General features: G+C 43.5%; 2 protein-coding genes across 2 annotated transcripts in view; one reads left to right on the forward strand and one right to left on the reverse strand.

Moving 5' to 3' along the window:
- pik3cg (phosphatidylinositol-4,5-bisphosphate 3-kinase, catalytic subunit gamma) overlaps window positions 1-15,052 on the reverse strand; it is a 34,064-nt gene extending 19,012 nt beyond the window's left edge. The window contains exons 1-12 of the mRNA XM_083757965.1: window positions 14,908-15,052; window positions 10,355-10,594; window positions 8,530-8,701; window positions 7,815-8,077; window positions 7,395-7,481; window positions 6,588-6,688; window positions 5,527-5,696; window positions 4,496-4,683; window positions 4,104-4,211; window positions 3,003-3,093; window positions 1,501-1,785; window positions 740-965 (exon numbers count right to left, since the gene is read on the reverse strand). Coding sequence (XP_083614091.1) covers window positions 740-965; window positions 1,501-1,785; window positions 3,003-3,093; window positions 4,104-4,211; window positions 4,496-4,683; window positions 5,527-5,696; window positions 6,588-6,688; window positions 7,395-7,481; window positions 7,815-8,077; window positions 8,530-8,701; window positions 10,355-10,585 — 1,922 coding nt within the window. The 5' untranslated portion in view covers window positions 10,586-10,594; window positions 14,908-15,052. The remainder of the gene's footprint in view (window positions 1-739; window positions 966-1,500; window positions 1,786-3,002; window positions 3,094-4,103; window positions 4,212-4,495; window positions 4,684-5,526; window positions 5,697-6,587; window positions 6,689-7,394; window positions 7,482-7,814; window positions 8,078-8,529; window positions 8,702-10,354; window positions 10,595-14,907) is intronic.
- A 6,618-nt stretch (window positions 15,053-21,670) lies between these two features.
- ano2b (anoctamin 2b) overlaps window positions 21,671-24,148 on the forward strand; it is a gene marked incomplete at both ends in the record, with an annotated part of 90,510 nt that continues 88,032 nt past the window's right edge. Inside the window, one exon of the mRNA XM_083794575.1 lies at window positions 21,671-21,716. Within this exon, the coding sequence (XP_083650701.1) occupies window positions 21,671-21,716 (46 nt within the window). The remainder of the gene's footprint in view (window positions 21,717-24,148) is intronic.

A 24,148-nucleotide genomic window follows, 5' to 3' on the forward strand; every position in this document is an offset into this window, starting at 1 on the left:
TAGCAGACCTACAAGTTCATGAGCTTGTAGATCTGCTATTTTTCAATAGCTAAATTATAACATAATGTTTAAAACACCAAAAGGGGTTCCCGCACAAAATGGGTTAGTTACCTGGGATGATGGTGAAAGGGTGAACCGTACCTCCTGGGGGTGACGGTCAGTGGCGTGCACAGACATTTAGAGGGGCAGGTGCTCAAGTGAAAAACAGGGCACCTTGTGCAGTGTGTGGAACTGGCCGGTTGCCATAAAAGTGTGAGATTTATAGATTTTGGGGCCTAAATAATATATTAGAAGCTTTTTTATCAAGAATTGATCAATGTCACCCTGGTCCACATACTGTACAAAAAAAAAAAAAAAAAAAGAAAATTCTTCAAAAGCTTTTAATAATAATAATAAAACTTTATTTGTATAGCACCTTTCATGACATGAAATGCAGCTCAAAGTGCTTTACAGAGCAATGGAGAAAAAAGAAAAGAAAAGCAAGGCATAAACAATAAAAAACAAGCAGTAATGCAATACAGTGAGGACATGAATAACAAAAAATAAAACATCAATTAAAAGCAAGGGTGTAGAAGTGGGTCTTGAGCTGTGCTTTAAAAATGTCTACAGAGGCTGCCTGTCGAAGGTACAGTGGGAGTTTGTTCCATGCCCAAAAAAAATGGCCAAAAGCTGGTGCTCTAGCACCCCCTAGTGTCAATCTGTGCGCGCCACTGGCGATGGTGACAGGGTGAACCCATACCTGGGGTGACGCATGCACTCGTGCCTGAAGTGCCACAGCAGCTCCTTGTCCTCGGGGCTCAGCGGGTGGAGCGGGTCGGTCGCCACGATGGCCTCGAACTGCTTCCTCAGGTGGTTGGGCATCTCCCTCTGCCCCCTCTCCCCCCCGCCCCCCTCCCCCTCCCCCCCGCCGGCGGCGGTGGTGGTGGGGTCCTCCGCCCCCCCCGGGGCCCTCCCTGTGGATAGGCCTGTCAGGATTACAACATTTAAAGTGGACCATTAATTAATTCGTGAATTACACTTTGTATCACAATCTGTCATCACAAATTACACAAGGCAGATGTGGCAAATAACTTAAATATATATCTATATACTAAGAAATCACTGACACAATTTTTTATACTATATACAAGGAGGGCTTGTACAGTACAGTATTTAACCCATTTTCCAATCAGATTCTAAAAATGTCTTCTACATCCTGACAGTTTTCCATTCTGACCTGAGATCAGATTCTAAAAATGTCTTGTACATCCCGACAGTTTTCTGAAAAAGCTATGTTTCTATGTCAGTCGTTCTTCGATTTTTCAAAAAATAGCAGACCTACAAGCTCGTAGCGCGACACTCGGTGGCGCGCTATGAGCTTGTAGATCTGCTATTTTTCAATATCTAAAGCATGACATGATGCTAACACCAAAAGGGGTTCCCGCCCCAAAATGGGTTAAAGCACAAGTACAGTACAGCACCACTCATTTCAGACGGCTCTGATTTTCAACGCCTCTATACCTGCGGAGCCGCCTCCGGAGGAGGAGGAGGAGCCGCCGCGACTGCGCGGCATCACCACCGGGTGGCAGTATTTGTCCAGCAGGATGGACACGGCCAGCGACTCGGCCTTGTCGGGGTTGGTGGCCGAGGTCAGCTTGTCGGCGTTGATGCTGCTGCTGTTCTCCTCCGCCTTGTCGGGCATCCGCCACATGTGGAGCAGGAAGTCTCCCTGACGCAGCAGCGCGCGGTGGTCCACCAGCAGCAGGTTGACGTAGTACAGCAGCCGGGGACCCTTGTTGCTCTTCCCTGGGGAGTATATTTATATTAAAGGGCTTTATTGGCATGAGAAAACATACGTTTACATTGCCAAAGCAGAAAGAACAATACAACAATACAGCAATATGTACCAAGATCACTCGATGCAGGTATAGTTGCAGGAATATACACAATGATTAGTCTTTAGGGTGGTGGTGTTCCATTTGATATCCTTCTCCTATCACAGCAACTCACAAATCTTGCTGCTGTGTTTGCACATTGTTGTACTTCGCCCAGCAGATATGGAAGTTTTTTGTCATTGGTGTCATGTTTTCAAAATCTCTGTGTGTGATTGTAATCTGTATATATATATACGTATAATATATACGTTATAACTGACGTAGTACAGCAGCCGAGGACCCTTGCTCTTCCCTGGGGAGTATATATATATATATATATATATATATATATATATGTTATAACTGACGTAGTACAGCAGCAGAGGACCCTTGCTCTTCCCTGGGGAGTATATATATATATATATATATATATATACATTATAACTGACGTAGTACAGCAGCAGAGGACCCTTGCTCTTCCCTGGGGAGTATAGCGCGCCACCGAGTGGTGCGCTACGAGCTTGTACGTGTACGAGCTTGAAATTATAACATAATGTTTAAAACACCAAAAGGGGTTCCCGCCCCAAAATGGGATATACACGTTATAACTAGGGTTGTCCTGATCGGAAATCAGCTCCGATCACATGATACTCTTTAAGAGTTTTAACTTGACTTTCCCCTGGAGACGCTCTTTGCCTGCACTCCCAGCTTTGGCCAGTAGGGCCGAGGGCTGTAACGTTGGCCAGCCATTCTGGGGGCTTGATTGGAATATGTGTCTTGTTATTTCCGCCTTGGCTTACCGCTTAGAGTACCTATATATTAATAAATAGAGACGTCACCCGAGTTCTCCTCCCATCCACTCGCATTAAGTTGCTCAATAGAGCATGAGGTCGAATTCACTCCTCCTTCCGGGTATAGGAACAGAGTGCATTCTGGGATGGATTGGGCCAAACACATGAATGCGCTGGCCGTTGACTATCATTGCGCTATTTGCGCGCGTTCATGTATGAAACATAGCGTTCATGTGTCATTGCCCCAATAACATGAACGTGCACAATGATAGTCAACGGCCCAGCGCTACCAAATTCGGCCACTATGTCCATTTGGGCTCAGGGTTTCCTCTCTATTAATATATACTCTAAGGCTTACCGTCATGGTTACCTCCTCCACTTCCTGTGTTCTCTTGTAGGGCGGAGCCTGCCTTGGAGTTGGGCGTCTGGGGTGCCTTCCCACAGCACACCTAGTGGAGAGAAGAGTGCATTAACACCTAGCGGAGAGAAGTGTCTATGGTCTTAGCTCAGTCCTCAGACATTGCGTGAACATCTGAGCAATGGGAACTTAATGAAGGTCACTGCATGGGACCGTTCTTTGCATCAAGAATCTCCTCATCCATTGGCCAAACGAAGTCTTATTTCCTAAATAAACTTTAGCTTAGTTAAACCAAAGGACACATTTCTGGTTCGTTTGGTTGCATTTGTATCCATTGAGTTAAATTAACACTGAGGTTTATATAGTGTAGATTGGGGGGGGTTCCCAGGCCAGAGATGAAAAAAAATGCTGATAAGGGCTGATGACGGACATTAATCATCTGATGACATCCGATCAGTAGCAGGTTCTCAAACCATTTCATGTCAAGGACCCCCAAATCGACACTTATTAGCCCACAGACTCCCATTTGAAGATATATGCCAAGATACACCCATGAGAGAAAACCTTTACAGCTCTAGCAGTCATTCTCAACCATTTAGGCTACGGTCCCCTAATTAATGGCATGTCTATCTCTGGGACCCCAATTCAAATCAAAGTTTATTTACCTCTGAGAGTGTAGAAATGGAACCAAATGGACCCGTCAGGGTCCGTTTTGGTTCCATTTCTACCAGATCATGCATATGACCAGCTTTGTGGCCTACTGGCCTTGTGGTTAGAGTGTCCGCCCTGAGACTGGGAGGTCAGGGTCCGATCCCCGGCCTCCCTGCTTGGCACTCAGCATCAATGGGTTGGTTTGGGGGGTCAAATCAACTAATCAAATGATTCCCGAGCGCGGCGCACGCTGCAGCTCACAACTCCTTGGCTGCGGCTCACCGCTCCAAGAGATGGGTCAAATGCGGAAAAGACATTTCACTGCGGTAACGTGTGTGACAAATCGTACGACTTTGACTTGATTTTGACATTGACTATGAGACTGGGGGACTTTCTGGTAGTCACTGTCACATCACACGTGGAACAGAGATTCATGCCTACTGTACGTACCTGTAGGTTGAGACGTGAGCCCTTGGGCAGGTCTTTGATCTTGATGTTGAACTCCAGCCAGCAGTTCCACAAAACGTCCTCCGTGAACGCTTTGGAGGACGTCCTCTCCTGAGAGGAGGGAGGGAGACAAACGTTTACCTCTTCCAGTCCACATATATCAGTAATACTAAAATACCAATCGTGATTAAGGCAAAACTCTGGTTAACGGTCTGTTCATCACACTGTCAGGCAGTGTGTGTGTGGTCGTGGTCTTAATTGAGGTAAGAAAAAAGAATTCATATAGTTCAGTCAGGACGACTCATGAATGGATAGAATATATATTTATATCTGAATATATATTTATATCTGTAGATGGCTGGTGGTGACTGTGTGTGTGTGTGTGCTGTGATCACCTGGGCCAACAGCTGCTGTCCATGGAAGATGCTGGCCTCCACGTAGACTGTGAGCTCTGCGTTCTTGGGCAGCGAGGGGATGTCGATGCCCAGCACCTTGACCCTGAACCTCCGCTGGCAGTCCCACATGGAGATGGTGAACACTCGCTCGTGGTCCTTCCCCTCGATGGTCAGCTGTTCGTGAGTGCCTGCATGCGTGGTGGAAAATAAGTGTGGTGAGCTTGTAGATTTTTTTAATGTGACCCTGCAGGGCTCTACACAACCTCCGCCACCCTGGGGAGAGCAACGGACTTGAACTCATGCTTCCTTCATGCCTGAGTGTCCCAAGTCGTTCCTTTACACCTGACAGGGGGGGCGTTTCCCTGGTTGGACGTAGCGCATGGAAGGAACACGTTATTCCAACCAGTTCCTTTCCCCTCCATCAGGCGCCCCGACTGGGCAGGGGGAGGTAGTTTAGAGACCAGGATTACTGCATGTTTTTTGTGAGGGTACCTACCCTAGGGCAAGGGTTCTCAACGTTTTTGGCTGGGGGGACCCCCGGAAATGCTTTGGCCATGTATCACGACCCCCGCCCCGCCCCGCCCCCCTCCCCACCACCAATACACACCTAAATAATAGAGAAAATACATCATAAATGAGTACTGAAACCAGATATAATCATTAAGGAAAGTTTATGCATGCACCCACGACCCACGTATACTATGTAAACTCTTAATTTCCATTTTACAGCCACAGCCAGTGTGTGTGTGTGTGTGTGTGTGTGTGTGTGTGTGTGTGTGTGTGTGTGTGCAACAGTGACACTTGGTGGTCAACAAACGCTATAACGCTATTTCCGTGCTGGGATGGACAAGACAGACAGACAGACCCAGCCAGCCAGCCAGCCAGGTTACGTGTATCCTATATGGACAATCAAAATCAATTGGGAATATTTGATTTTGATGTGGTGTCATAATTATATATCACGAAAATGAAAACATGGCACTTCTTCAGGTGAAAAAAGGTGTCATATTCCCTGGTACAGCGTACAGTACCTCCGAGGCCGGTGCAGTCGTCCACCTGGTACCAGTCCTCCGTGTGGACCCGGTCCAGCTCCGTGCTGGGCGGGCTCTCCAGGACCAGGTGGATGTCTTCGCCGCTCTTCAGACACTGTCGGACCCAGTGGAAGTACTGCACCGCGTGGTCCGAGTACAGGTACTCATCCCTGGGGAACGCCGCGCAGGGACAGAAGAACGGAGACGAGTCTCAAATACCCTTTTTTTATATATATATTTTTTATCCCACGATTTTGTAACCCATTTTTCACCCCTGTGTCAATTATCTAATGTGATCCTGGGCTCTACACACCCTCCACCAACCTGGGGAGAGCAACGAACTTAACTCATGCTTCCTTCATGCTTGAGTGTCCAAGTTGCTCCTTTACACCTGACAGGGGGGAGTTTCCCTGGTTGGACGTAGCGCGTCAAATACCCTTTGAATGCTAGAACCCACGCCTCGGGAGTACAGTCGGCTTAACCCATTCAGGGCTTTTGGTGTTTTAAACATTATGTTATGCTTTAGCTGTTGAAAAATAGCAGACCTACAAGCTCATAGCGCGGCACACGCGGAAATTTGGCGCAAAAACCCACAGAGTAATATATATAGGGGTTGAATGGTCTAAATGTTGCTGAACACTTGCATGCCTATTCTGGGCAAAATTGTATGAACATTTGGCCAATATTTATATTTCAGATGACTTGCCTCTTCCATGCATTATGAAGTTGGTTAAAAGGGGAAATTTAAGAAACTTTAAGAGAGCGACGTCAGTCAAATGCGTGGCCTTATATTACCGGATAACCCCTTTTGGTGTTAGCATTATATTGTGCTTTAGCTATTGAAAAATAGCAGATCTACAAGCTCATAGCACGCCACCGAGTGGCGCGCTACGAGCTTGTAGGTCTGCTATTTTTGAAAAATCGAAGAACGACTCACATAGAAACATAGCTTTTTCAGAAAACTGTCAGGATGTAAAAGACATTTTTAGAATCTGATCTCAGGTCAGAATGGGTTAAGGCACAGATCATTGATTGATAAGAGTGTTTTCAATCTGCCGTACCTGCCGCACACACGCAGCACAAAGTCTGCCTCGCCCACATCCTCAGGAATGCCCAGTAAATCCCTCTTTGTGGCGATCTTGGCAAAGAGCTTGGCCAACATCTGTGGAGGATTGACACAGAGAGAGAGAGCACAGAAGGGTTACCGTTGTGTTGTAGAGTCTTGTATAGAGCGTCGCAGTCCCGCCACCCTTTCATCCGGAAAATAATTCCCCCGTTCATTTTCCTCATAGACTTTTCAAAAAGTATTACGCCGCGGACAAAGCCAACTCGAGTTGTGACAAATCATGACAATAAACACAATGTTTTGGACCGATCAAATAATTAGTAAGAAGAAACAAAAAGTGTTGTATCCTGCCTTTTTTTCTCTTCTTTCTAATTATTTGATCAGCACAAAATATTGTGTTTATTCACTTTATTGTCATGATTTGTCACAACTCAAGTTGGCTTGAACGTCTTGAATTTATTTAAAGGCATAAACGTCTTAAATAAATAAATAAAGTCTATGAGGAAAATGAACAGGGAATTATTTTCCGGGACTCGCAAATCTGTTAATATTCTTTCACAGCAAACGTTTTTAACTCATATCTTTGCTTCTCTGGGGGGGGGGAGGGTCCCTGGAATAACACATTTTGAGATGGTGTGGGCGGCCAAACACGTCCTTGAAAATAGTTTCCTTGAAATAGTTTAAGCACCACCGACGTAGAAACAGAAATTACAGATATTCTTTTTACAGAAAATATCATTACAGAAAACTGTCATGATTTAGAGGACATTTAGAGGTCTTATAAATGGGTTAATTACTGTACCTGTGCAGGTGTGTCGCTGAGGGACACTTTGATGGTCTGGCTCATCGTGCCGATGTGGATCACTACCAGGATGTTCTCGTTACTCACCTGAGAGAGAGAGATAGAGTGTTTGTTTCATAAAAATCCACCATAGAAACGTTATGAGCTACTTTCTGTCAAGAAATGCCCTGCATTTGATTATATTTTTAAGTGTCAGAGTTTGGGAGTTTGGAAGCTTGTTTTCAATAACACAACACAACAGGACGGTGGAGTGATTTCCAACGAGCGCTTCCAAACTCCAACACTCCATGCTGCTCAATGATTTGCCACTCAGTCTAGATGAGGGGGGCGTGTCCTGATGGGAAACTGACCCAGGGGTGACCCAGGGGTGTTGGGGCAGGGGGCCGTGCAGTGACCCAGGGGTCTCTCTCTGTAACGTACCTTGCTGAGGAGGTGTTGGGGCAGGGGCCGTGCGGTCACCCAGGGGTCCATGGCGTACAGGTCGGGGTCTCGGTCGGACAGCTCGAGGCGCCGCGGCGTCAGCAGCTTGCGGCGCGTGAACTCCAGCTCGTCGTCGTGCACGTTGCTGACGTCGGTGACGTCGTAGCCAATCAGGTGGTTGAGGAAGCGCTGGTAGTGCAGGGATTGGTCCGGGGGTTGGGGGCGGGGCACCAGCTGGACCCGCCCCGCCTCCTTCTTCAGGGCTGCTCGTGAAAAACGGAAGCAAAAAGGTTAAAGGTCAAAGGTTTTACTTTAAGTAAAAGTATCAATGCTGCAACGTGGGAGTACTCTGTTACAAGTGAACGTCGGGAATTCAAAATGTATTTCAGTGCAAACGTACTGGTGTGAAAATCAGTGTTGTTTTCGTCGACTAAAACTAAGGCGAAAAATGTTCGTTGACTACCTTTTTTCACTGGCGAAAACTAAATGTAAACTAAATGTAAACTAAGCTATGATGACTATAAAGACTAAATATTTCGTCAACAAATGAAAACTAGACTAAAATGTTAGGAAGGGACTAGTGGACAAGAGTATAAGACACAAGTCATTTTACACTTGGTTTCATGCTGAAAATAGCTTGTATAAGATCTGCTATTTTGTAGACGTTTTTTTGCCACTTTTTGCGTAAACCAAACGACAGGGTTTGTTTGTATACCTTTCCAGTAACGGATGCAGTCCAGCGTCTGGAAGACCTGGTGCAGGTCGTAGATCTCACAGAGACTGCCTTTCTTCTGGTACAGCAGGATGCAGTGGTCAGGGGAATACTTCAGGTAGAACTCAGGGCACAGGTTGGTGGCCAGGGCCCTCAGCCACACCTGGGCTTTCACCTGCACGGGACAGGACACCAGATGGTAGTAGAATCAGGGGTGCCCGCTCTTTTTTTTTTTACATGAGAGCTACTTTCAAAATGAACAGCTCAACACGATGTATACTCACTGAAAACATTATAATACCATTGCTGAAAATGGCTTTGGAATAGCGCGGCGCTGGCATTATATTTAAGACAAAAGCACTTGGAATGGGAAAGGGGGAGAAATGGAATAGGTAGAGTTTTTTTTGTGCATTTCATTTGTAATATAGGCCTACCGACATTTGTGCTTGAAAACAAAGTATTGCATTATGGGTTTGAGCTGACAGGCACTTTTTTTTATGTCAGTCAATCAATCAAGTCAACTTAATTCAAGATGCCAAAAGTTGTTTTTATATTTAAATGTAATATTCTTTAGGGGCATGTCATGTGATCTACCTGCACAGCCTTTGTGATCTACTGGTAGATCGCAATCTACCTTTTGGGCACCCCTGTAGTAGATGATTCAATTAATTAACTAGGTATCAGCAATTATAATCAATTACAATTGACATTGTTGGAATCAATCAATCAATCAATAATTTAGTCCGTCCGTCCGTCCCCCATAAATAATGGGCCTCGATATTTAAAGGGTTGAAACCCACTGATTTTAGTCAGTCAGTCAGTGGGTCCCCCCGACCCCTGACCTGTTCCACGGTCCAGTTCTGTGTCCATTCATTGTCTCCACCAGGCCGAAGGCATGTGGGGAGAGTATGTTTTGCACTCCGTCCGTCCGCGTGTCCGTCCGTGTGTCCGTGTGTCCGTGAACAGCTAATCTCGGCCACCGTTAACCCGGTCGATGCCATATTTTGCACACACACTCCCTGGATGCCAACCATGAACCTCTGCCCCAAACTTTCCAGAACGGCCTGTTATAGCGCCACCAGGAGGCCGCTTTGTGCAAAACAAGTTTTTCGATGCCATATTTTGCACACACACTCCCTGGATGCCAACCATGAACCTCTGCCCCAAACTTTCCAGAACGGCCTGTTATAGCGCCACCAGGAGGCCGCTTTGTGCAAAACAAGTTTTTGCACAGTACACCTACAGATTTTGTCCAAACATCACGCAAATTGGTACACAGTCTCTCTAGAGCCATTCAACGAAACGGGTCTTTCAGATTTATCAGACTCCATCCTGATTGGTTAAGATTGGCTTCCAAAGTTCACAGGAGTGCTCAGTTTCAAACAAAATGCTGCAAATCATGAACACATCGCGTGATTTCCGTGAAATTGTGCACCCACATTCCCACTAGGCCGAGGACGAAATGCCACATGAACAATTTCAACTCAGCCTCAAGGTGGCGCTATAACTGGCCGAAAAGTGTTTTTACCTCTAACTGCACGGATCTGTGGATAACCTGGTGGAGACCTGTGCCCGGAAGGGCACTTTTTCTAGTTCATACCTGTTCTACGGTCCAGTTCTGTGTCCATTCATTCATACCTGTTCTACGGTCCAGTTCTGTGTCCATTCATTCATACCTGTTCTACAGTCCAGTTCTGTGTCCATTCATTCATACCTGTTCTACGGTCCAGTTCTGTGTCCGTTCATTCATACCTGTTCTACGGTCCAGTTCTGTGTCCATTCATTCATACCTATTCTACAGTCCAGTTCTGTGTCCATTCATTCATACCTGTTCCACGGTCCAGTTCCCAGCCACCTCCAACAGCACCGTGTCAGGGCTGTGTCCAGTCCTCCCGGTGGTGGGGAGGATGAACTCTACGGCTATCTGATCCATCATGGAGGATGACGGAGTGCTGACGGCCTTTTTCCTCCTCCTCCTCTTGCTAGACTCTTCTCGCAAAACCACAGTCTCTTCTTCTTCTTCTTCCTCGTCACTCATGTGTCGTTGCTGCTGGTCCATAGCCTATAGCTGGAGGAGGTGAGGAGGGTACGGGATTTAGTTTAGACATGCTTTTAGTCCGACTGTCATTTAGACCGACAACCTCAACCTCAAACCGGCCTAACCTAAGCCTAACCGCAAGCACGGGAGCAGTGCATGTTCGACCGCATGTCCGACCGTTGAACATTGTTGTGTCGGTCTGTTGGTGTGTCTAATCTGCGTGTGCATCGCCTGGAGGGGAAAGTAGTAAATTTTTTGACCTGATCAAATTATCAATACTGCAATGTAGACATAATCTTGTCACAATTTAGTAAAAGTTGTGACAAAAAGAAAGTTGTACTACTTGAGTAAAAGCACAAAAGTATTGGCGTCAAAATGTACTTAAGGTGCTAAAAGGTAAAAGTGCTCATTGTGTAGAATGTCCCTTTTCAAGTTTTCAAATGTATAATGATCTTTTGAAAATAAATAGCAAATCACAATGCGTCACATCGCGGCACATTGTGAGCAAATAGACAAAATAGGGTCATGAAGTCGTGTATATTTTGTAATCAAAATCTACAAAATAACTACTAGTAACTAAAGTTGCCAAATAAATGGTGGAGTAGAAGTAAAGGCATTTGAAATTTAATTTGGAAATACTCAAGTAAAGTACAAATACCACAAAATGAAGTACAAAAGTACAGTGCACTTATTACTTAAGTAAATGTACTTGCTGGAGGCGCAATAGATTATCTACAGTAGTTCCATCCTAGGCTGGAGAACACAGGGATCTCCTTGGAAATATATTTTATGATGTTTGAACATAACACCATGGCCCCTGTGAGTGTGACGACCTATGCTCCAGGGTTCCCTTTTTCACTATCAGTAATTATTTGGTCACGGCCGAGAGAACAAGATCGCGGTTATACAAGCTGTCGAAATGTCGCTCGTCAGGAGGTCGCATGGCATCTCCCTTAGGGTGATAGGGTGAGAAGAAGCTCTGTCATCGGCAAGAGACTCTGAGAAGACCTATACATGTTTTTGGAACATAAAGTACTGCCTCCAGGGCTTGATATTAACCATTAACCCATTCACTTGTCCTGCAGGCACAAAAGTCACTTGTCCGAAGCACGAGCAAACACAAATACCTTTTAAATCAGCTAACTGTAAGTTGGTTTTGGTGAATACATGTTTGAATATAATTAGATAATCTCAGTTTACAAGTTAATAGCCCTATGTATTCATGTTTTTCACACAGTCATAGACTGGTCCTATCCGCGCAAAGTTAGCAGACTAACCTCATCGGCATATTTTAAACTTGTAGAACTGCCTGTGCACTCACCCAATAATTAATTCCTAAGACTTGGAGTCATTTTGAGGACTAGTTTCGTAGTAATTTGAAAGTTCTGGCAGAAAACGTGTATTTAGTCAAATATCTCCGCTATTCCACGGACGACATTCTCTCCGACGAGGGGCCCGGAATGAGTGCAGGAGTGAACATATCAAAACGTCCTTTAGGAAGCACAAATGTATGGGCCACACAAAATAGGTGGTGTGATCAATTACCCCACACCATTCGCAACACACCTGTTAATGGTGTACTGATTACGTTTGTGCTTCCCAAACATAGACTGTTCCCAAAGGACGTTTTACGGTTGATCTTAAAATATGCCCTCTACACAATTAGAGAATGTAGAATAATTGTTATTTCGATCAATGTTTGCCTGTTATCTCTCCTATGGTACCACATACATACAGTAGCATGGAATTGTGGACAAAATCTTATCCAACGATAACAAAATATTCTATGTCTTGGGTCTAAATGCCTATTGATGCCCGTGAAGAGGTGACCACCGTGGTTAGTAAAATCACACCTGTGTGAAGTAAGTGGTGTAACTCCTTGTGGGCGTCCCCGGGGGGTCCCCAAAACTTTCAGACCCACAGGAATGTGCCCAGGGTGCCGGCCTGGTGCCGGCGAGCCGCCCCGTGTCCGAAGCGGTCGAGAAATGACAGAGTTACCGTGTGGGGGTCCCTACTACTGTACTGTACTGTCACTGTGCTGTACTGAAATTACCTACCTAGGTTCCATCCTGGAGGCCAATCTTTCCGGTGATAAAATGGCCACCAACGTAATCAAAAAAGTCAATCAAAGAACAAGATTCCTTTACAGGATCTCCTCACTGGTCAACAAAAACACATTGAAGACCTTAACAGGAGCCCTCGTACAAGGTTTCTTTGACTATGCATCCACCTCTTGGTACCACAGCACCTCAAAGGCCCTTAAAACAAGGCTCCAGACCTCCCAAAACAAACTGGTCAGGCTCCTACTTGGCCTCACCCCCCGAACCCACCTCACCCCTGCCCACTTTGACAGGCTGGGATGGCTTAGGGTCGACGACAAAGTACAGCATCTTGCAATGGATCTGGTCCACAAGATTTGATACACCACTAAGATACCCATGTACCTGTCTAAATACTTCCTTAATGTAAACGAAGTCCACACCCACAACACCAGAGGGAGTGCAACAAACCATGTACAACCCAGATTCGGCACAAACAAGGGACTAAATTATTTTCGCTCCTATGCCACCAAAATGTGGAACGCCCTACCAACAGTCATTAAGACATGTGAATCCCTTGACTCCTTCAAAACCGCTCTCAAAGGGCACCTACGGATGGCTGCAATTCGAAACTGGCCTCTGTAAAATCTGAATCCCCCCCCTATTTGTATGTCTCTAAATGTTTTGATGAATTGAACAATGTGGACCCTGTTGTAAACTAGTGTAATGCTTAATTGGGTCGTCCACTCACAGTTAAAGGTATATTCAGTGATTTCACTCAAAAAACCTTAGGTTTCGTTTTTGGCTGTGGGACCCAGCCTTTCGTCCAATCAGGATAGAGAGTCAAAAACGAAACCTAAGGTTTTTTGACCCCCAGGGGTTAACTGGGGACAGGGAGGAACTCCTTATATGGTCAGCACACTCTATAGTAGGGAGGATTATCACAACAAAACAAAAAAATAAGTGATATTTGAATTAAGTGAAATCACTGAATACACCTTTAACAGTCTTTGTATTGAGTTTGTGCTTGTAATGTACTGTAATTCTACAAACTGTTAATAGATATTTCAATCAATCAATACTGTCACACCCAAAATCATACAGTTGATATGAGTGTGTGTTAGGCTACGCAACAGTGACACTTGGTTATGAAAACCGGACAGACCCGGACAGACCGGACAGACCCAGCCAGCCAGCCAGCCAGCCAGCCACCCACAGACACACAAAGCTGCGTTAGGAAGTGGTTGCACCACTTAAAAACAGAGGTGTGTTGTGTGAGCGGTGACCACCGCGGCGTGACGTCATGTTGTAGTTTTCGGTGGTCGCCTCTTCACTGAAAACTGTACAATGAATAGGCCTTCAATCTGGCCTTCAACATAAATACATATTATGTTCCAACAGTCAATCTCTCAAGAGAAATCACACCTGTGATACATTTGAAAACTTTAAATGGGATATTCTGCACAATTAAGTAGCCTACTTTTACTTTTGGTACATTTTGAAGCCAATAGCCTACTTACAGCATGGCTTCAGAGTATTTTCTAAATTGCAGTATTGATATTTTTACTAAAGTAATTGTAAAATCTTTGAGTAGGCCTATACTTTTTCCACACTGACACTAAGTAAATATACAAGCAGTCTGTCCACTGCACTGTCCCGTTTACCATTGTTACTGTATATGTCAATGGAACAACTGGACAACGTATTTAACAAAACAAAACTTGGTCTCCACGTGTCGTACAGAGCAACAATGGAGCACGTTATTTATATGCTAGACTGATTCTCCCTAATACAAGTTTCGCTGGCATCAGCATTCAGCACACAGAAAAGGAAGTGTTGAAAACAGGAAGCAAAACTACACACTGATAGACAACAGCAGTTTTTAAACTATACAGTTTCACAACACAAACATACACTGAAACAATAACAGCCAACTGTTTTTAACTAGTTTGCTTAACAACACAAAACTACACACACTCAACAGCCAACCGTTTTTAACTACAGGTTAACAACACAAAACTACACACTGATGACAACAAACAGCCAACTGTTTTTAACTACAGGTTAACAACACAAATAAACTACAGTAGGCTACACTGATGACAACAAACAGCCAACTGTTTTTAACTACAGCTTAACAACACAAATAAACTACAGTAGGCTACACTGATGACAACAAACAAACAAAAGTGTTTTTTACAGCTTATTAACACTAAAAAAAAACATAACGGTTCTGCCATCATATTAGGAAAAGGGTAGGCTACCGCATAACGGTTAAGTTTTGTAAAAGTTTTCCAGACTCACCGCGCAACGCAGACGCAGATGACGATAGTGTGATAAATATCATTGATGCTGTCTTATCTAACTAACAACCATATTGCATACAAATACAGCTGTGTTGTGTTCAACACTGACTCACTTCAGTAAGTCCCCTGAGTGTGTGTGTGTGTGTGTGTGTGTGAGAGAGAGAGAGAGAGAGAGAGAGAGAGAGAGAGAGAGAGAGAGAGAGAGAGAGAGAGAGAGAGAGAGAGAGAGAGAGAGAGAGAGAGAGAGAGAGAGAGAGTCGCACCCCGTGCGTCCGTGGTTCCCAGTGTTGCCAGACTGTGTAAGAGAAATAAGCAACCAAGTCCATGAAAACAAGCCCAAAATAATTGTGACGCGTTGTGATCTTGTAGATGGGCTATTTTCAAAGCAATCATGGAACAAAAAGTGGAATATTATTTTGAAACATTTTAGCGACAACACAAATCTTGTATGGGAGTTCCTGGCACAAAGTAGTTTATAATTATATGTAGGGTCTTTAGTTGGACAAATCCATTGAGCTGGAGGTCCTTGACATGAAAATATGTGAGAATCACTGGTTTACAACAACATAAATAAGCAACTACTAGTCTACTACACTTTAGAAACAAGCCCTAAAAAACACCACAGCTTGCAACTACAAGAAAATAAGCCCGAAGTCGCTTATAATAAGCGGACATGGCAAAACTGGTGGTTCCCCTTCTCAAGTTCTCCTCATGCTTTGCATCATGTTTGTAGTCCTGCGAGAGACTTCTGGACTACATATAGACGAATCCGCGGAGCGAATTGATTGATTGATTGATTGAATACTTTATTAGTCAGAAATGTAAACAGTACAGAGTACAGTCAACCACTTTGTTTTTTTTTACTTAATACGCCCATCGCTCCCAGTGGAGCATAGGCCATCAATGACTCTTCTCCATCCAACGTGGTTTTCGGCTGTCCTTTCCGCCTCTCCCCAGCTGATAAGGGACGTGATACAATGATGTCTACTGTCTGATTTAACCACACGAGGGAGCCATACTACAAATTACATTAGGGTTGGATAGGCGACAGTGGTCTAATCATTCTGGCTCCTGTGTGTGTGTGTGTGTGTGTGTGTGTGTGTGTGTGTGTGTGTGTGTGTGTGTGTGTGTGTGTGTGTGTGTGTGTGTGTGTGTGTGTGTGTGTGTGTGTGTGTGTGTGTGTGTGTGTGTGTGTGTGTGTGTGTGTGTGTGTGTGTGTGTGTGTGTGTGTGTGTGTGTGTGTGTACAGATTACAACCACACACAGATATTTCGAAACATGACCAATGACAAAAAACTCCCATATCTGCTGGGCGAAGTACAACAATGTGCAAACGCAGCAGCAAGATGTGTGAGTTGCTGTGATAGGAGAAGGATATCAAATGGAACACCACCACCCTAAAGACTAATCATTGTGTATATTCCTGCACTATACCTGCATCGAGTGATCTTGGTACATAGAAATTGATCTATTGAAGATTATGACTTTCAAATGCACATCATTTTAGTTTTGATTGTATTGCTGTATATTGTTCTTTCTGCCTTGGCAATGTAAACGTATGTTTTCTCATGCCATAAAGACCTTTGAATTGAATTGTGTGCGTGTGCATGTGTGCGACGTGTGTGCGTGTGTGTGTGTGTGTGTGTGTGTGTGTGTGTGTGTGTGTGTGTGTGTGTGTGTGTGTGTGCGTGTGTGTGGATCTTTCTGACCCATATAGAGATTGATTACCAGAAGTTGATTATCTTTGCCCGTGAAGCTTTCAGAAGGTTCCCTAACTTCCCTCCCCTTCCCTGACTTTTCCTAAATATTCGATTCAAATAATCTCTGGTTTTTCTTTTCCTCCATCTGAAACATTTTCTAAATATGAATTTAGTGCATACTTATTAACTTATATACCATCCCTGCCTATTCCTTTTCGGTCATATTGACCCCTGTCTCACGGGAGAGGACTTCACACCTCCAGACAGCCCATTGTTCAATTCATTGTGAATTCTTTCAATGATCAAAAATATATAAGACATTTTCTATGATGACTAAAACTAAGACTAGGCTACTGAACATTTAGTCAACAAAGAAAAAGACTAAAATGTTAGGGAGGGACTAGTGGGGAAGAGATCATTTTATGTTTGGTTGTGTCCGGGTGCATTTCACTCTGAGAACAGCAGATCTACAAGCTCACAGATTCGCGTTGTGAGCTTGTAGATCGCAGCCATGGTTTTAAAAATCTGCCTCTACGACGCCATCAAGGCCCGCCAAGAAGACACATTTTGGTCGACAAAATCTATAGATTTAGACTAAACTCGTATGATAATTAGTCGACTATAAAAGTAGGCCTATAGGCTAACAATAAAACATATCAGGTGACTAAAATATGGAAATTTCATTCAAAATACTATAAAACTAAATGAAAATGTGCACCGCATCCCTCACAAATGGAAATGAACCCCATAGATGTCATCTAACAACAACAACAGTGCATATACTAAATGATGCTCCCTTTAGGGCAATTACGTCATTAGGGACTGTGATTGAGCGATCATTTCTGCTTTACTGTCTATATTTAACAGCTTAGGTATAATATAAGCCTGTTAGCATAATTTAGCACACAACGATTCTATTTGGGCTTCAGTTCATTGCCAAGTACACGATTGTTCATGCAGGGATTTCTGTTTGAGGCATCCTGTATATTGGCATCTTATAACCTGTACAGTGTGGTTCACAGTAAACTGACACCAGTCATAAAACTATGACCAAAAATGTTCGTTGACTACGTTTTTCACTATCAAAAATGAAATGGAAACTACAACTGAGCTATGATGGCTAAAACTAAGACTAAATATATTAACAATTTCGTCGACAAATAAAAACTAGACTAAAATGTTAGGAAGGTACAAGACATCCAGTATAAGTAAAAGTCATTTTACACTCGGTTGCATGCTGAAAATAGCCGATCTACAAGATCACAACGCGGCTAGTGTCAGTCATTACGACTGCATCACGGCCCGCCAACATGTTTTTTTGTCGACGAACTCAACTGTAGTCGACTAAAACTAGACTAAATCATTCCAGGTGACTGAAATGTGACTAAAACAAAATGAAAATTATTCAAATGACTATGACGTAAACAAAAATAAAAATGTTATTCCATTTGACGTGCAATGTTTTAATGTTTGCGTAGGGCACACATGTTACCAGGCACCCCTCACTTCACTTTTTATTATCATTAAAAAAAACCCTGCATGAAGTGAGGGGGGATCTTATCATCATACATCATCTCATTCCGTCCAATCAGATATTCAATCACCTTCGTCGTCAATGTTTGTGTTTACACAATGTTTGTGTTTACACAAACACTAAAAACTATCCTGATTGGATAAAAGCATCCCGACCTGAAAATGCATGTTCTGACCCATTCTGACCTGAGATCAGATTCTAAAAATGTCTTCGACATCTTGACAGTTTTCTGAAAAAGCTATGTTTCTATGTCAGTCGTTCTTAGATTTAAAAAAAATAGCAGACCTACAAGCTCGTAGCACGCCACTCGGTGGCGCGCTATGAGCTTGTAGATCTGCTATTTTTCAATAGCTAAAGCACAACACCAAAACCATTCATTGTCAATGGGATTTAATGTTTGTGTAGGACAAAGTTTGTTTTAGCAGTTTAGCGCACACACCAAAAGCATGGACATAGCCCCCAAACACATTTTAAAATAGTGAAAATAGCCGAACTACAAGCTCACAATGCGTTTTGATCGGCCAACCCCGTTGTGGGGGTGGGAGACAGCCAACGAGGACCCAACCTAAGTTTTTCACATCATGCATGCACTGGTACAGTACATCTACGATAAACAACCTTGAACCTTGGACCTTGTGAGCAGATTGTAGATTTTCACATTTTTATTTTCACTGCTTTTGTGCGACACTCCTGTATGACGATGTGAAGTAGGGCATTGATTTATGAAAAGAACATTGAAAAAGTGAAATATGGAGATATTAGCTAACCATATTATTCTACTTCTATTGCTCTAGGTCCGACTCCTCATCCAGGAAGACGTGAACCAGGTCACGGATGGCTGGGGAAATCAGTGTGTGTGCTCGTGTGTTGCGTGCGTGTGTTGTGTACGTGCGTGCGTGTGTGCGTGCGTGCGTGCGTGCGTGCGTGCGTGCGTGCGTGCGTGCGTGCGTGCGTGAGAGAAAGCATGTCTGATGGAGAATTAAGTGTGACTGTCTCTTTATGTGTGTGAGAAAGGCAGAGAGAGCATAGAAGACAAACGACAAAGTCATACGCCAATGCATGCATGTATCGGCATATGTGCATTGTGTGTGTGTGTGTGTGTGTGTGTGTGTGTGTGTGTGTGTGGGCGTGACACGTTTTACTCTATTTATGGGGCATGCCTTTGGCTTGAAGAATATAGCGGCTGAATGATCTCCCTTTGAAAGACGTTGTGGGGGTGGGAGACAACCAATGACGACCCAAAGGTTGCGTTTACACTTACACTCTCTCCTCGGTGTGTCACATGATCCTCAGCGTTTAAACTTTAAGGCTGATACCATTTTATTATTGGACCAGGCCCGATAGTATACTTCTTGGTCCCTTATTGTATGTGTCTGTTTTTTTCTTAATTCTTCTTTTCACGGCAATATGATACTGGTACAGGCTTTGAGGATGCAAAGCCCACGACCATTGGCCAAAGGGTGGCGCTATAGCACTCAATTGAAAATGCAAACTTACAATGGTTATGAACCGTTTGACTGTCAACAATAACAGTTTGATATACACATACATTCAGTATGTACTGTAAGTGGTGGGGGTTTTAGGTTATTTGCCTCACACATTTTTATTTAACTTACTAGTTCAATTTCAATACTACTGACATTTGTGACCAGCAACATTCTCGAAAACAAAGCATTGCACTATGGAACTATACCGAAGCCGTGAAGGGAGCTGATGTCAATCTATTTTAACCAATTTTGACCTGAGATCAGATTCTAAAAATGTCTTCTACATCCTGACAGTTTTCTGAAAAAGCTATGTTTCTATGTCAGTCGTTCTTCGATTTTTCAAAAGTAGCAGACCTATACAAGCTCGTAGCGCGCCACTCGGTGGCGCGCTACAAGCTTGTAGATCTGCTATTTTTCAATAGCTAAAGCATAACATAATGCTAACACCAAAAGCACCGGGGGACCCAAAATGGGTTATTATGTTTAGGGTTCATGTCATGTGGTCTACCTGCACAGCCTTTGTGATCTACCGGTATAGATCACAATGTACCTTTTGGGCACCCTTGCTCTAGTCTAAGCGGCATCTTGTCGCGTATATGTCTGGCTACGCTGAGAGAGAGGAACTCAAACCAGTGAACCTGAACCCCTGCCCTGACCACACATAACGTTATAGTCCACTACTAAGTGACCAACAACTACAAACAAAACGGCTCCTTGACTGAACTTGACCTCTTGGCGGTTTCCTCGATTACAAGCGAGCGCATGCACCGTTAATATTTAACACTGGCGATATATCTGTGCCTGTAGCCGTAACTGGAGACACAGAGAGTGGAGGTGTGTGTGTGTGTGTGAGAGAGAGTGCATGCGCGCTGCTTAATGTAATCCAGAAGGGTCATTATACCACCACACATCAGATACTGTTACTGGCAGAATGTGTGTGTGTTTAGTATGCATATATACTGTATGTATAATATATATATATATATATAAATATATATATATATATATATATATATATATATATATATATATATATAGCGTATAGCCTACTATATGCACTATTACACTGTTACACTGTGTGTGTGTGTGTGTGTTTAATTTCTTTTTCACATTTTTGTCACCCGGTATGTTTTAGTGTTAGCCTAGTTTTAGTCAACTAAATATCCTAAGAAATGTAATCGACTAAATCTACAGTTGATTTGATCAACAATATTTGCTCCTGAGATGTAGTGGAGTAGAAGTAGAAGTATATACTTTACTTTACAACAACACTGAATAGGCATGTTGGCCTGATGCTGAGCTAAGTATTGTGAATCAAGTCTTGGTACGAACCAAACAACCAAACCTACCATTCCATTGTTCTGAATGGAAGGTAAGCTATAGTCAATAGTCCTCTAAGGGGGGCGAAAACCATGACAGCTAAAACCATGACAGACGGCAAAGCAATTAGCGCACAACCATAATCTCTTCATAATTCCTCAGCCAAATGGCCTGGTGGGTCAGTTGGGACTGACAGCCAGTCTGTTAACACATGAGTTACAGTATGTATGCAATGCCTTTATTAATATAGCTTGTAAGCTTTCGGACAGCCAGCAAGTCTCTTTGGCCAGTCGGTAAGTATAAATGACCGGGTTAGGGTTAGTTGTACAATAGGGCAATAAGCTGAGTGGCAGACAGTGTATGAGTTCATTCTGTTGACAGGTCAGCCAGTCATGAACCGGCGAGTTAGTTAGTTAGCGGTTAGTGGAGAGCATTAGCTTTATAGTAGAGCTTAGCTTTCCTCAAGGATTGCAGCACTACATGCGGTCACATGTGTTGCTTTTGTTGTGTTTCTTTCCCTCGCTGCTGGCATCTCATGAACACTCATGTCTGTTTGTTGTGGACTTTGTCAGACTTGAAGACACCAACATGCAATGACTAACACAGATCGGGCCAAGAGGGATGACAGACAGTCAGGGATTCTGACGACCAAGGGAATGTATAAGAGTTATATAAGAATCCTCCTGGCTTCCCTTTAACGGTTTTTCTGCCTGTAAAGCCATGACTCTGCGCCGCTCCCAGTCCACTGCCTACGCTGCAGCTGCAGGTGAGTGCTGTGTAGCCTGCTGTGTGCTGTAGCCTGTAGCCTCGCAGAGTCACAGGGCTCCTCCATTGTTAAGACATGTCCTGACCTATAGCCTCGCAGGGCCCCTCCTCCATTGTTAAGACCTGTCCTTACCTGTCCTTACCTTACACAACTAGACCACCGTAGAGTGCATCCTCCATTGTCCCTGTGCTGTCCCCCACGTGCGTGCGTGCGTGTGTGTGTGTGTGTGAGAGAGAGAGCTGTCCATGGTTCTGAATTGAGAGCTTACTGCATTGCATGGTTTGTTACTATGGTTACAGCTGTCTGTATCACTAAAATAACTATATACACGCAAGCACGCACTCGCACACGCATGCACGAAAGCACGCGCGCACACGCACACACACACACGTTAACGCACAAATGTGCACGCAGCCACGCAAGAGCACACAGTCAATCCTGTGGGCATGAAATCTGATTACAAGCACTCGCAAATTATGATCTGTTTTCAATGGGCAAGCTACTTGGAAAATGTAGTAAGCTACACTACCAGTTACTCTCTATTAAATATAGCTCAACTACACGGAAGCTATCCCCGGGGAATTGTAGCAAGCTACACTATAAGCTACATGGCAAAAGTAGCTAGCTACATGGACACTACTTTTTGGTTTAAATCAATATCATGAGTTCTCTCTATAGACAATATGGTATATGTATGCAAAATACATTTAAATAATCAAATTCATGAATTAATGTTCATATGATCATTTAACCAAAATAATAATAAGTGGTTCTCAACTTTTTCAGGCTGTGACCCCCCAAAATAATCATATTTGACTTTTCTTTTCCCCACCCCAAAAATATTGTTAATTTTGCCTGCAGTGAAATAGCATCTATTAGTTAGCTGTTGAAAAAAACAAGTGCACTGACTTGTAATGTAATGTTTACGGTAGTTTTTCTTTTTTACAAAATTATTGCCACAGCCTCTATAGCCATTTGTGTACCAGCTGAGAGACAGGGATTTATAGAATGCTGACAGGCACTCAAATGAGATAACGTCCTGTAAGTAGACTTAATTCTTTGAATTAATTAATACTTACTTTTGCCTTCCCTTTCCTACAAATATTATGCCAGGTTCTCATCTCCAATGAGTAAGAAATTGACATGCACTGCCCAATTTAGCAGCTTAACAGTGTGAATGCAGAGATTGTGGTCCTCCACATTATGTTATTTTATTTGTTGTAAGGAAGCTATAGTTAACATGACATGAGTCATGTCAAGCAAGCTGTCACACAGGGGGTCTCTGGGGCTGATACTGTCTGATGATCTGTATGAGCAATTTAACTTGTCTGTATTACTCTACAACGAATACCAATGGAACACAAACCTGTTGCCCTGATCATAAAAACCACCACCCAACCAGTCTGCCCTGCAGTGCAGATCAAATTACTGGTTATAAAAGTAAAATGAACAGCTGCTTGTGTTATTTGTTATAAATATTAAGTATCACATTTGCTTGATTGCCTGCAGACAGTTTGTGATCGATCAAAATTAAATTAGAAAATTGTGAAATCATGACACTGGACTGACAGAGAGACTGAAAGAGAGAGTGAGAGAGAGAGAGAGAGAGAGAGAGAGAGAGAGAGAGAGGTCCATGCGTGACAAATTATTTGAAATAAAACCTTTTTTTTGTCCACACACAGTCCTACATGACAGCATACCTTTTCACTTCACTCGAGCCAGCACGGCACAGCACAGCGCAGAGGGGGACAACAGGGTGTTGTGAGCTTGTAGATCGGCCGCGCCACCGCTGTTTATGTCAGACTCTTCTTATCTAAACCAACCAACCAATCATCATGGATTTTTTTCCAGGGATTTCTTTTCCACAAAACTTTATTTAACAGTAAATTTGTAACGTATAGCGTTTGTTGGACGCTACGTCACTACTTGGGTCTAAAAATAGCTACACTACAGAAAACGCTACTTGGTTCAAAAGGAGCGACGCTACCGTCACGCTACTGATAAATGTAGTTAAGCTATGTAGTGTACCTACTTGTAGCTAGCTACTGCCCAACACTCACTGACGCTTCTGAAAAACAAATAATGGTGATAACCTGTCAGAGTGCATAGACTCATTGAATGCACTTACTCTCTGTATACGTGTGTAGGCTACGTACAGTATGTGTCAGTCTGTGACTCCACCATGGCCACTCCCACATTCATTTCCACTACACTGCAGTTCCATTTACACACCTGTATTCAATTCCCTCGTCAGCCAACCTGTGAACACTTTGCCAATCAACCTGCTCCTATAAAAACTGGACTCTTTGCAAACTCTCATTGTCAGTTCATAGTTTGATGTCATGCAGGTTGCATGTTCCTGGGTTCCTGTTTAGCTCCAGTTTTAAGACTATGTTGTCATTTTGCCATTGCCTGATTTCTGAGTTCTGACC

This window comes from Protomyctophum parallelum (genome assembly GCF_964188405.1).
Source record: "Protomyctophum parallelum genome assembly, chromosome: 22".
Taxonomy (NCBI): domain Eukaryota; kingdom Metazoa; phylum Chordata; class Actinopteri; order Myctophiformes; family Myctophidae; genus Protomyctophum; species Protomyctophum parallelum.